This window comes from Chrysochloris asiatica, unplaced genomic scaffold (genome assembly GCF_000296735.1).
Source record: "Chrysochloris asiatica unplaced genomic scaffold, ChrAsi1.0 scaffold00119, whole genome shotgun sequence".
Lineage (NCBI taxonomy): Eukaryota > Metazoa > Chordata > Mammalia > Afrosoricida > Chrysochloridae > Chrysochloris > Chrysochloris asiatica.
In genome coordinates this window covers 10188206-10199669 of record NW_006408637.1, presented here as the reverse complement: position 1 = coordinate 10199669, position 11464 = coordinate 10188206, and the positions used below count along the sequence as shown (strand labels likewise).

Genomic DNA, 11464 nt, shown 5'->3' with positions numbered 1-11464 from the left:
AAATTGCACAATTAATCTCACACTCCTATTCCGAGTTGTTCCACCGTGACTGATATAAACTCACTGCCCCTAAGGTACCTCTGTAACCTTTCATGTTGCTGCTGTCACTCTGATTCCATAGGTTGTTCTTGTTTTAAATTCTGTTGAGTTCATTTTGGTTCATAAAGACCCTGTACAGGGTTTCTGAGGAGCAGCTGATGAGTTTGACACACCGACCTTGTGGTACAAACTGACTTTGAGATCCAGTGCTTATCCTACAGTGCCATACCAGGACTTCTTGATTCCATATAGATAGCGCTTAAAAAAAGCATAATGCTTAAAACAGATATTTTTACTAGTTAGACTAAACTGCTGTTTGGTTTTAAGAAGAATTCTGGGATATTTTTGGTTTAAGGTTTAAAGATGATCTCAAGATAAAGTTTCAGGGGTTCATCTAGTTTCCATGGCTCCAGAAAGTCTGGATTTCATGAGAATTTGAAATTCTGTTCTGCATATTCTATTCCTTCTTTTGATCAAGAGTATTCTATGGAATGTTCCCATCCAGTTCTGGTTTCATGGCAAAGGAGGCAGTTCAGGGAGGCGACTAGTCACACATTCCATATCCTCCTATTCCTGACCTTTTTCTCTGTTGCTCCAGGTGAATAGAAACCTATTGTGCCTTGGAGAGCCAATTGCAAGCTTTAAGATCCCAGGCACTACCCAACAAACTAGGAGACAGAACAGAAACACTGAACATGTAATTAGGCCAATAAACTGGGATGTACCATGAAACCATGACCCCATGACCTCCAAACCAAGGAACTAAATCCCCTGAGGTGTTTAGTTGTACATAAGCAACCTTAGCAGCTACCTTTTTTGGTCATTATTGTGAATCTATCTATCACACAACTTTACCCCTACAGCTTTTTACAGGCATACGACTTATTGATAGTAATTGCAATAATCATCTATCCTTAATCATTGTGATTTTTTCCATCAGCTTTACCCTCCCTTACCCCCTCCCTACCAACTTTAGTAACCACTAGTAAACTTTGTCCCCTATACATTTGCCCTCCTCCCTTTTATATGTTGTTGTTGTTGTTAAGTGTTGTCAATTTAGCTCTGCTTCATAGCGACCCTTTACAGTGTTTCCAAGGAGTGACTGGTGGGTTTGAACCACTGACCTTGTGGTTAGCAGTCCTGTGCTTATTCTACAGAGCTATATTGTTGTTGTTGCTATGTGCTGTGGAGTCGGTTCCGACTCATAGTCACCCTGTACAGGGTTTCCGAGGCTGTAAATCTTTACAGGAGCATAAAGCCTCATCTTTATCCTGCGGAACAGGTGGTAGTTTCGAACTGCTGACCTTAAGGTTTGCAGCCTGATTTGTAACCAATACACTACCAGAGCTACACACACATATATATATATATATATAAATATTCTTTTAAAATAAGAGCATACAATGTTTATCCTTTTGTGACTGGCATGTTTTGCTCAGCATAATGTCTTCAAGCTTCATCCATACTGAGACTTCATTTTCCTGGTGATTTATTAACATTCCATTATGTGTATGTACCAAGTTTTATTTATTCATTCATTTGTTGATGGGCATTTAGGTTGTCTCCACCTCTTGACTACTGTGAACAGAGCTGCAATGAACGTTGATATATGTGTCTCTTTTTGAGTCTCTGCTTTCAGGTCTTTTGGGTATATACCTATGAGTGTAATTGCTGAGTCATATTAACCATATGAGTTTTTTGAGGAATTTCCATACTGCTTTCCACAGCAGTTGTACCATTTTTTCATTTCCCCCAGGAATGGATAAGGGTTCCAATTTTCTCACATCCTCACCAACTTTTGTTATTTTCTGTTTTTGATTGCTTGTTTTAAATCTCATTGGGAGTGAAACGGTATCCCAGTGTGGTTTTGTTTGTAACTTTCTGATGGCTAAAGGCGTTGAGCAATTTTTTCTCGTGTTTACTGGCCATTTGAATGTCCTCTATGGTGAGCCATCCATTCAAGTCTTTTGCCTGTTCCGAGTTCTGATGTGGCACTGTAGGATAATCACTGGACCACAAAGTGCATTTGAACCGAAAGATTGGTGGTTCAAACTCACCTTCCCCTCCTTAGAAACTCTAGGTAGGGTGACATTGTGTCGGAACCAAATTGACGACACTTAACAACAGTGACATGATTGGGTTATTTGTCTTTTTGTTGTCAAAATTTTATATCTACTCTCTGATTATTAGATTCTTGTCAGATGTATTATTTCCAAAGATATTCTCCCAGATGGCAGCTTGTCTTTGAACTACTTTTGGTTAAAGTCTTTTGATGAACAAAAGTTTAAAAATTTTTATGAGATCTCATTAATTTCTTTTGTCTTTTGCTATTTGTGCGATTGTTATTATATTAGATAATCCGCTGTTGAAAGCTAAGCCTGGCAGCATTGCCTCTGTCCTTTGAAGAATCTGATGGTTTTAGTTTGCACATTTAGTACCTTTATTCCATTTTGAATTTGTTTTTGTTTATGGTGTGAGCCAGAGATCTTGTTTACTTTTTCTATATGCAGAAATCTAATTTTTTCAGGAGACATTTTTTATGTCATCCTCAGTATCACAAATGCATATAACACACATAATCCCTTTCTATTTATCAATTGCCTTTCAGAGAATTCCTGTCTGTGCAGGGCTCCTGGTTGGGTAGAAGCAGCTCAGGTGCTGAGGACATTAGGTAGAACTGATTTCACCTGGCGGCAGAATCGTTTGAACTTCTTCATCCTGTATGGTGGTGGTTATGTGCTGTGGAGTCAGTTCCGACTCATAGTGACCCTGCACAGGGTTTCTGAGGCTGTAAGTCTTTATGGGAGCAGGAAGCCTCATCTTTCTCCCACGGAACAGCTGGTAGTTTCGAACTGCCGACTTGTGGTTTGTAGCCCAATTCGTAACCACTATACTACCAGAGAGCTCCTTATACACACTTAGAAATAGCAACATGCCTTTCTGTTGTGAGTAACTAGTATTTAAGTATTGTTGTTGTTGTTGTTGTTAAATGCCATCAGGTCAATTCAGACCCATAGCAACCCTGTATAGGGTTTCTGAGAAGCAGCTGGTGAACTTGAACCGCCAACCTTGCAGTCCAAACTGACTTTGAAGGCGAGCGCATTAACCCACAGCGCCACACCAGGACTCCATATACCTAACTGGAAATGCTGCTACCCTCAAATTACTGCGGTATTGGAATGAGAAGAGTTATATCATGTGATCCTAGAAATGGTCCTGCAAGGTCAACTTCTAATTAAAAGATTTCAGGAAGACGGACAGCTCTTGTATGCATGCGGCGAAGCTGGATTTGACGTGCCAGAAACAGAAGCTATCGCCTCCGGGCGTTTTGAGTCACCTACTCTGAGCGTCCAGCACACAGTGCCAGGACCGCCTGCGCCACCGCCTGTCTCACGGGGTTGGGGTCCAGAGCTGTTACATTCAGAACCAATAGAGCGAACAGCTCCTCGTGCCCGGCGCCGATTGCGTACCCCGCCAGGAGTGCAGCAGGCCCCGCCTCCTCTGTCTACCTCCTCCGCTGAGGCAGCGCCAGGCCTCTGGGATCGCCGTGCAGGGCGGTGTCCGGAAGGAAAACGGGCTCCCGCGGCGCCCCCAGATCTCCACAGTCCCGCTTTCCCAGACTCTCAACTGTGGGCAGCCAGGCAAGGTGGGGGCGGTGCCGACCTGGGGTCCGCCCTCCCCACCTAGGGTCCGCCCCCGGCCCGCCCCTCAATGTGAAACGTGCTTCCAATTGGCCAGGTTTCCGGAGGGCGAGGCGGAGTCGCCTCTCACGGCTTCAGCGCGGGGAAGGTCGGCGGGCTCCGCGGGCGCAGCTGGAGGTAGCCGCTCGGAGGGCGGTGGCTGGTTGGGCCCACGGCGCGGGGTTCGCGGAGCGCGCAGCTGGGGTGCCGACGGCGGCCCCAGCCCCTCCGCACAGCCGCCGCGAGCTCGGCTCTCGCTTCGGCGCGCAGAGCGCGCGTCTGCGGCGGCTGGTGCACTCGCGGCCCGGGCGCCCGTCCCTTGGACGTCCACGGTCCCGGCCGGGCGCTGGGCAAGGGCGTCAAGACGGCGGGCCGGCTGGGGCCGGGGCGGGGGCGGTCGCTGTGCTGCGGGTTGCATTGGTGGGGGGCGGCGCGGGGCACAGGCCGGGGCGCCGGAGCAGCCGGTGCCGAGGGGCTGAGGGCGGCGGAACGCGGGCCGGCGGCGGCTGTGATGATGATGGCGGAGGGCGGTGGCGGCCCGCGGCGGAAAGCTCTGGCGCTGCTGGAGGCGGCGCGCTCCCGCTACGAGAGTCTGCAGATCTCAGACGACGTGTTCGGAGAGTCGGGCCCGGATAGCAGTGGGAACCCCTTTTATAGCACCTCCGCCGACTCGCGCTCTTCCTCGGCCGCCTCCTCGGACGATGAGGACGAGCAGACCGGTCCTGCGTCCGCCTCGGCCGCCACGCAGCGCCCGCCGCCTCCCCCGGCCTCAGAGGCGCAGCTGCAGGACGACGAGGACAGCGAGGGCTGGAGCCCCGCGCTGCGCGACCCCCCGACTCCGCGCTGTGAAGAGAGCGGCGGTAAGGGTGCGCGGGGACCCAGAGCTGGGTTGCGTGGGCGCCACCTCTGCGGTGCCGGGGATTCCTGGCGTTCCGCTGGCTGACTTGGCGTGGGCAGCTGTGCGTTTCAGGGAACAAATGAGGTTGCAGGAGCGCGGGTGTACAGTGCCGGATGGAAGCCGCCTGCGAGTGTGTGTGTGTGTGTGTGTGTGTGTCCGAATTCCCAGTCGGGGGATGGGTAAAGTGGAGGTCAGTGGAAAGGGCTTCTGAGGAGCCGTTCTTCCCTTCTGGAATTGACCCTGCGTCCTGCACCACAAACCACGCATACTTGTGAGATTACTGCTGGGAGACCCTCCTTGTGAGGGGGTACTTTTCTAAATCGGAGGACCTGAAAGACTGGCTTGCCTTTGAGGGGAAGTGGTTTTGCACCAAGGATCCACACCAGGACTCCCAGGTGTCCGGGTGGGGCATGTAGCAGCGAAAGCACAATCCAGTGAACATCCTGGAGGCCATCCCTTGTCGTCTTGACTTGATTTCGTTTTCTTCAGCTAATCTGAGAAATTTACCATGTTTATCCGATTTGGGATCTCTTACTGTGAGGTTGGCCCAGGACCAGGCAGTGTTTCGTTCTACATAGGGTCGCTATGAGTCGGTACCGACTCGATGGCACATAACACCAACAACAAGAACTAAGAGAATAGTGAAGGGACCAGCTTGGTAGTGAGTGCTAGGGTGTATGCTCTTCCTACAGGTGGTACTTTTAGATGTCTTCTGCGCGCCATTATTGCTGTGGACAGATCCCTAATAGTTGGAGAATGGCAGGCAGCGCAAACAGGAGTTGTACCGGGGCTGCTGGACGTCCCCTTTGCTTATTTCATTTCCTGGAATTGGGTTTAACACCGGGCTTCAGACCTGTTAGAACTGGTTCCATCAAGGTTGATACAGGGAAAGCTGAACTGAATTTTAAAATTGAGGGTGAAGCAGTATGAAGTTTGTGTGGAAGGCACACAAAATGAGAGTCTGTGAGGTCACACTTGTAAGGACTTTGGAGAGAGGAGACATATTTGAAACAGTGTTGTTGTTGTTGTGAAGTGCCGTCAAATAGAATCCGACCCATAGCGACCCTGTAGAGGGTTTCCGAGGAGCAGCTGGTGAGCTTGAACCACCAACCTTGCAGTTCAAACGGCTTTGCAGTCTGGCGCATTAACCCACAGCGCCAAAGCTCGACTCCTTACAACAGTGTAGGTGCTTCCATTTTTTGAGCAGGTCATCATTCTTTTCAAGTCTGTCATACAAGAAACTTGCTCGTTTTCTAAGAAGGAGAATAGGTTTCTATCAGGATGCCAAGCTGTGATTTTGCCATTTCAGGTATCAGTCTGGTTCACCCACAATTTACACATTCAGATCCATTCCAGTTTTGCTTGCTTGGCCATGACTGAGCTGGGAAGAACCAGTTCGAAGGCCTGGTTTAACACTAACATATCACTGCCATCCCTGAGAGAAAAGCTTAGCCTCCTCTGATGCTTTGTTCATTGTTGCTATCTTTGGTGGCAGGTCCCACACACCTTATCTTTTCATGGGATTGTGTGCAGCCATTGCTGATGTGGGCCTTTGAGTGCTTACCAGTCATTGGCATGATGCCTTGTCTCCCATAACTGTCTCAGATTATTGTTCGACCAGTTAGCAACAGGGCTTGCAGGAAGACATGACCAAGGGGCCCCTGACTCCTGCCCAGACTTGACTCTGCAGATCATGCTACCTCCCGGGAGTTGCGCTGAGCTGCTTCTGAGGGTCTGCCTGGACTCTCAGTTGGGAGTGGTTTGCAGACCTCAGGCAGCTGGCAGTCTCTGTGCCCTTAGAAGTGCGGTTCTTTGGGAATGGGTCCCTTTAAAAGCATGTTTACAATGGAGCTTCAGTTTGGAGTTTGGGATTTTCAGAATCATGCCATCTGTAGAATCAATTAATACTGCCCCACACTTTTCAGAATGTCAAAGATTTCCTGCTCTGGACAGCTATTTTTGTGTAGTGTTATCCCATATTGACTCTTGATGAATAATGCCAACCCAGAGTCCTGGTTCAGTAGACTTTATTTTATGTAGGTCTGAAATCTAGTTTTCAGTCTTGGAACACTTGTGAGACATGCTTTCAGTCCATCTGCAAGAATGTAGCAAGGCTTCCTGTACCCGAGGGCACAATTTTGTGGTGCATAAGGTTGCTGTTGTGAGGCTGTATCAACTTGCCAGCACCTAACAACAACAACAGATATGAGTAAGAAACGTGTTAGCGATGGTACGAGGTAGCGAACTGAAATGAGTTAAGTCAACTTTATATGTTTTAGCCTGTACATGGGAGAACTTCTGCAGCAGTGTTTAATCCAGCCACTGCAGCACTTGGAATCTTGAAGAGCAATGCCCTGTGTCATTCTATGCTAAAATTTGCTTTTCTTTGGAAGCACACCAAATCTACACTGGGACCTCAGAGTCACAGCCAAGCCCTTGATCCACAGAAATGAGTGGCTACAATCTCGATTTCCTGTTCTGTGTGGGAGCTTGCTTTTTAAATTCCTATCTAATTTTGAATTTCCTTTTCACTTTGCACCACGCTCTTCCCCTGAGGGAAATTGAGAGCAGACTGTGGAGGTGAGGTTGGTGGCCTGCTAAGCAAGAATTCAAATGGCCCTAAAATAAAGGAGTATGATTTATAGGCTGAAAATAGATTCAAAAGTGGAGCGCTGGTAAGGAGGCTTCTCAGGACCTAACAGGGAGTGAGGGATGTGCTTATGAAGAGGCTGAGAGCTGTCCCCAGCCACTCTGATGGTCAACTCTCACAGCTTCAGGAAGCCGGGTTTCTCAAAGTGCAGTGGCATCAGTAGGGTGACGTCACCCAGTGTGGTAATTCATGGTGCCCAGACCGCCTCCTGTAGCAGACCATACAGAATCCTTAGTAATGTTTGTTATGGCGCTGTACGATCCGCACTGGACTGTGAAACCACAAGGTCGGCAGTTCAAACCCTACACAGTTCAAACCCTGCTCCTTGGAAACCCTAAACAGGGTCACTGAGTTGGGACCTACTCAATGACATTTAACAACAATAATCATAGAATCATAAGTTATACGATAGCTGTGCATCAATTGTACATTACTTGTATTCCAGGTATGGCACTGCAGGATTACCACAAGGCTAGAGGTTCAAGCTCAACAGCTACTTCATGGAAACCCTGTTGCAGGGTTGCTACAAGTCAGACTCCACAGCACTTAACAACACCAACACTTGAATATAGCACTTCTTAGATACGGATATTAACAGCCAACTTGTTTTGTAAAATCTTTCTATATTGCATCACAACATTATTAGTAACTAAGTGGAAGCCTTTAAAAATTTTTTCTCCTTTTCCTTTAATTACTACTAAGTTCTTAAAAGTTAATGATATAGGTTCACAAATACTAATTACCCCAATATTGTAGCTACAACACCTCCTAGAGTTGTCCCTGTCAAAGTGGAGCCTCTAACAAACTTCCAGCGAGAGTGGGCTTCCCACCTGCAAGGATGCAACCTGGCTTTAGTCGGTCTGTGTCCCCAGCTTATTAACAAATCTTGCTGTGGCCAGGGCTGATGGGGGAGAGAGCAAGAGTGTGGCACTTCCATTTGCAATCAACTTGCATAAAAGAAAACTTGTTAAAACTTTACGTTGTTGTTAGAATCAGATGAGAAAAGCAAAGATTTCAGTGTTTGGCCAATGGGATTTCTGTCTGCCTTCCACTTTAAATAACATGTGTATTCAAGTATCTACATAGCTATGTATTGTATGTAAATGCCTACTGCTTGTACTTGGTTGGGTTGAATAGGGTTTGTTTCATCAGCAATCCATTAAAACTGGTGTCACAGCCCTTTGATGACCTTAAAACCTTTTCAAAGAGTTCCTATGATTGGATGGGATGGGGGTTGGGGTGGGGTAAGACCCTGAGGACAGTCCGTTGCATTTGATTTGAAGTTAAAATAACCATCTGACCCCATTAGGTTGCCAAACTGAGAGGGGAGGGCAGAATGAGTAAGTGCCAGCCCTTAATAGCTGCAGCCTTTCTGTAATAAGAATGGTGGATCCCAACCTCTTGGAAGGCCTTACTGTGTGGGTCTTCCCAGCCCTTGTGTTTTTCAGCCGAATTAACTTTCTGGGTCAGCCCTCTTGAAGTGCAGCCTGCAGTTCTGGATGGAGATGTCCTTATCTCGTGTGTTTCTCTCTCCTAGCTCTCTCTCTTCTCCTAGCACTTTCCTCTCTCTCTTATCCCCTGCTTTCTCCACTCTCTGCTCCTTAGTTCTCCCTGCTATCTCTCCTTTCTCTTCTCCCTCGGGTTCTTGATGTGATTGGAGGTGTTGCCCTCCACCCTTCCAGATTGTGTGACAACCACGGCAATGATTCAGCTGTGTGAGCAGGGCTGGCTGGCCAGCTTTTAACTCCTGTGTAGGTGGAGGATCAGTATGGGGACAAAAAATGCTAACTGGAAGCTCAGAGCTCACAATCTTCTCTGAACCAACTGGCAACAGAGTCCCCTAAAATAGCCTGCAAGCTGTTGTCTCTGCCTGTCCCCATATGATAACACTGCATGTGAGCTCACTCTTTGGATGGAAACAGCATGAAAGCTAAGGCCTGGCTGCTTTGGGGCTGTTCCCCTTTTTTTTTTTAATCTAAGCAGTCTTGTGATTCATACCCTGTGAGAAGGCAAAGGAAAAAGTAGATTCACAGATCCTCAAGGGCTGGCGTCTGTCTGGCTTTGTCAGTCTTTGTAGTAGCTGGCTGGGATCTGAGTGATTCTGCTTTTTATATTAGAGGTATGGACTTTGTGGAAGAGTTTCTCATGCACTCTGCCAACGGTCTCTGTAATCTTTCAGTGAGGAGTTAAGACCTTGGAAACTGGAGGAACATGCATACGGTGTTGAAAATGGACATTGCTGGATGCTTTATCTTTAGGCTTTCTTGTTGGTTTACTTGCCTGAAAATCTTTTAGACTAGAACCATCTTTGAGAACAGAATTAAATTAGCACCCTCTGCTGCGCAAAGATTTGTAAACTAAAATATGTGGACATCTCTTTGTTGCATCAATTATATGGATTTGGACGCTGACCGGAAGATTGGAGGCTTGAGTTCACTCAGGGGTGGCTGGAAGAAAGACCCAGTGATCTATTTCCAAAAACTCACACTGGGTGATAGATGTGGGGTTGACATGAATCAGAATTCACTAGATGGCAATTGGTTAAATAAAAACTCCTCCCTTTAGCTCTACATTAGCTCCAGGGACAACTGATGATTTCCTAGAACCTGGTGAAATACAAAATAAATCTTATGCAGTGCTACAAAATAGTGGGCCACAGCCATCTAGAATTTGGAAAAGGTGGATAGATGTCTTATTACTTTCCCAGGCGTGTGTGCATGAGGTGGTGGAACTTCAGTTCAGGATGATAACAACCAACAGTTCTCATTGGACAGTTGCTTCCATTATTAACAATTGTCAAATTACTTAGTGAGACGGAAGTGTTCTCCACTTCACAGAAAAATGTAGACGCTTCTTCAGTCAGAGATGAGCTGGATAGATGATCACCATCAGCCTAGTCAGACTAGAGCAGTTGGGAAAGAAATGACCATTTCTTACTATACCTAGAATTATGTTTAGTCAAAAAATTAGTGTTGATATTTACACAATGGAAATGCTTTTAATTTGAGGGAGGTGAGAGAGTGTAGAGTTCTGTCAGTTTTGACATATGTATAGGTTTGTGTAGATAACCCCACAATTAGAATACAGGAGGGAAGAGCAGACTTTGATCTTCTCATTTAATCCTGCAACCCCAGAGCACTGTGGGAATTTAGGAACTCCGATAGGAGTCTGGCCTTGGAGACAATGCAATCTCTGGTTCTAGAGATTCAAACTCACCTTGATTTTGAACAACTTTGATTGTGCGTCTTTATTGATAAGTAATATATGCTTGTTTGGTCTCCCAGTGTGGCACTCTAGAATAAGCACTGGTATGTTAACCACAAAGTCAACAGTGCAAATCCACCAGCTGCTCCTAGGAACCCTATCCAGGGTTGCTATGAGTGAAAACCAACTCGACAACACATAACAACAGCAACAGATGTTTGTTATAGAAAATCATCAAAAAGATAAAATTAAAACATTTTTGTAATATCCCATTATGTTCTTCATAGATCTCAGATGAAACAATGGTACATATGCTTGGATTGCCTGATTTTTTAAATTTTAATTAAATTCATTGTGGGCATTTTGCATCTAAACTTTTTTTTAAAATCACTTTAATGACTTTATAATACTCTTTAGTCCTCTTTGGGTAGGCACTGAGTTTATTACCCTCACTTTTTTGTCTGTTAAATCAATTCTATGATGAATGTTCGTGAAGCCAATTTTATTTGCACATTCTTAATGCTTCCCTGAAGGAGCGTTCCAGTGTTTATTCTACAATGCCACACCAGGACCTTAGTTGCCAGTTTGTGTGTTTGTTTGTTAGGTGACACCAAGTCACTACTGACTCATAGCGACCCTATGCACAACAGAACGAAACACTGCCTAGTCCTGAGCCAGCCTCACAGTCTTTGCTACATTGGAGCCCATTGCTAATGTCACTGTACCAATCCATCTTTTGGGGGGTCTTCTTATTTTTCATTGACCCTCCATTTTATCAAGCATGCTGTCCTTCTCCAGGGATTGGTCCCTCCTGATGATTTGCCCGAAGTATGAGAGATGCAGTCTGACTATCCTAGCTTCCAAGGAGCACTCTAACTGTACTTCTCACACAGATTGCTTTGTTCTTTGGGTAGTCTTTGTGTGTGTGTGAACTGAGTGATAGTTTACATGGGAGAACATTGGCTTTACACCGTCATGTCATTGCAATGATTA

At 46.3% G+C, this 11464-nt stretch overlaps 1 protein-coding gene across 1 annotated transcript in view; it reads left to right on the top strand.

Annotated features, from left to right (window-relative positions):
- Nucleotides 1–4236: 4236 nt before the first annotated feature.
- The window catches only part of PGBD5 (piggyBac transposable element derived 5), a 206670-nt gene continuing 199442 nt past the window's right edge, over nt 4237–11464 (top strand). Inside the window, exon 1 of the mRNA XM_006868577.1 lies at nt 4237–4579. Within this exon, the coding sequence (XP_006868639.1) occupies nt 4237–4579 (343 nt within the window). The remainder of the gene's footprint in view (nt 4580–11464) is intronic.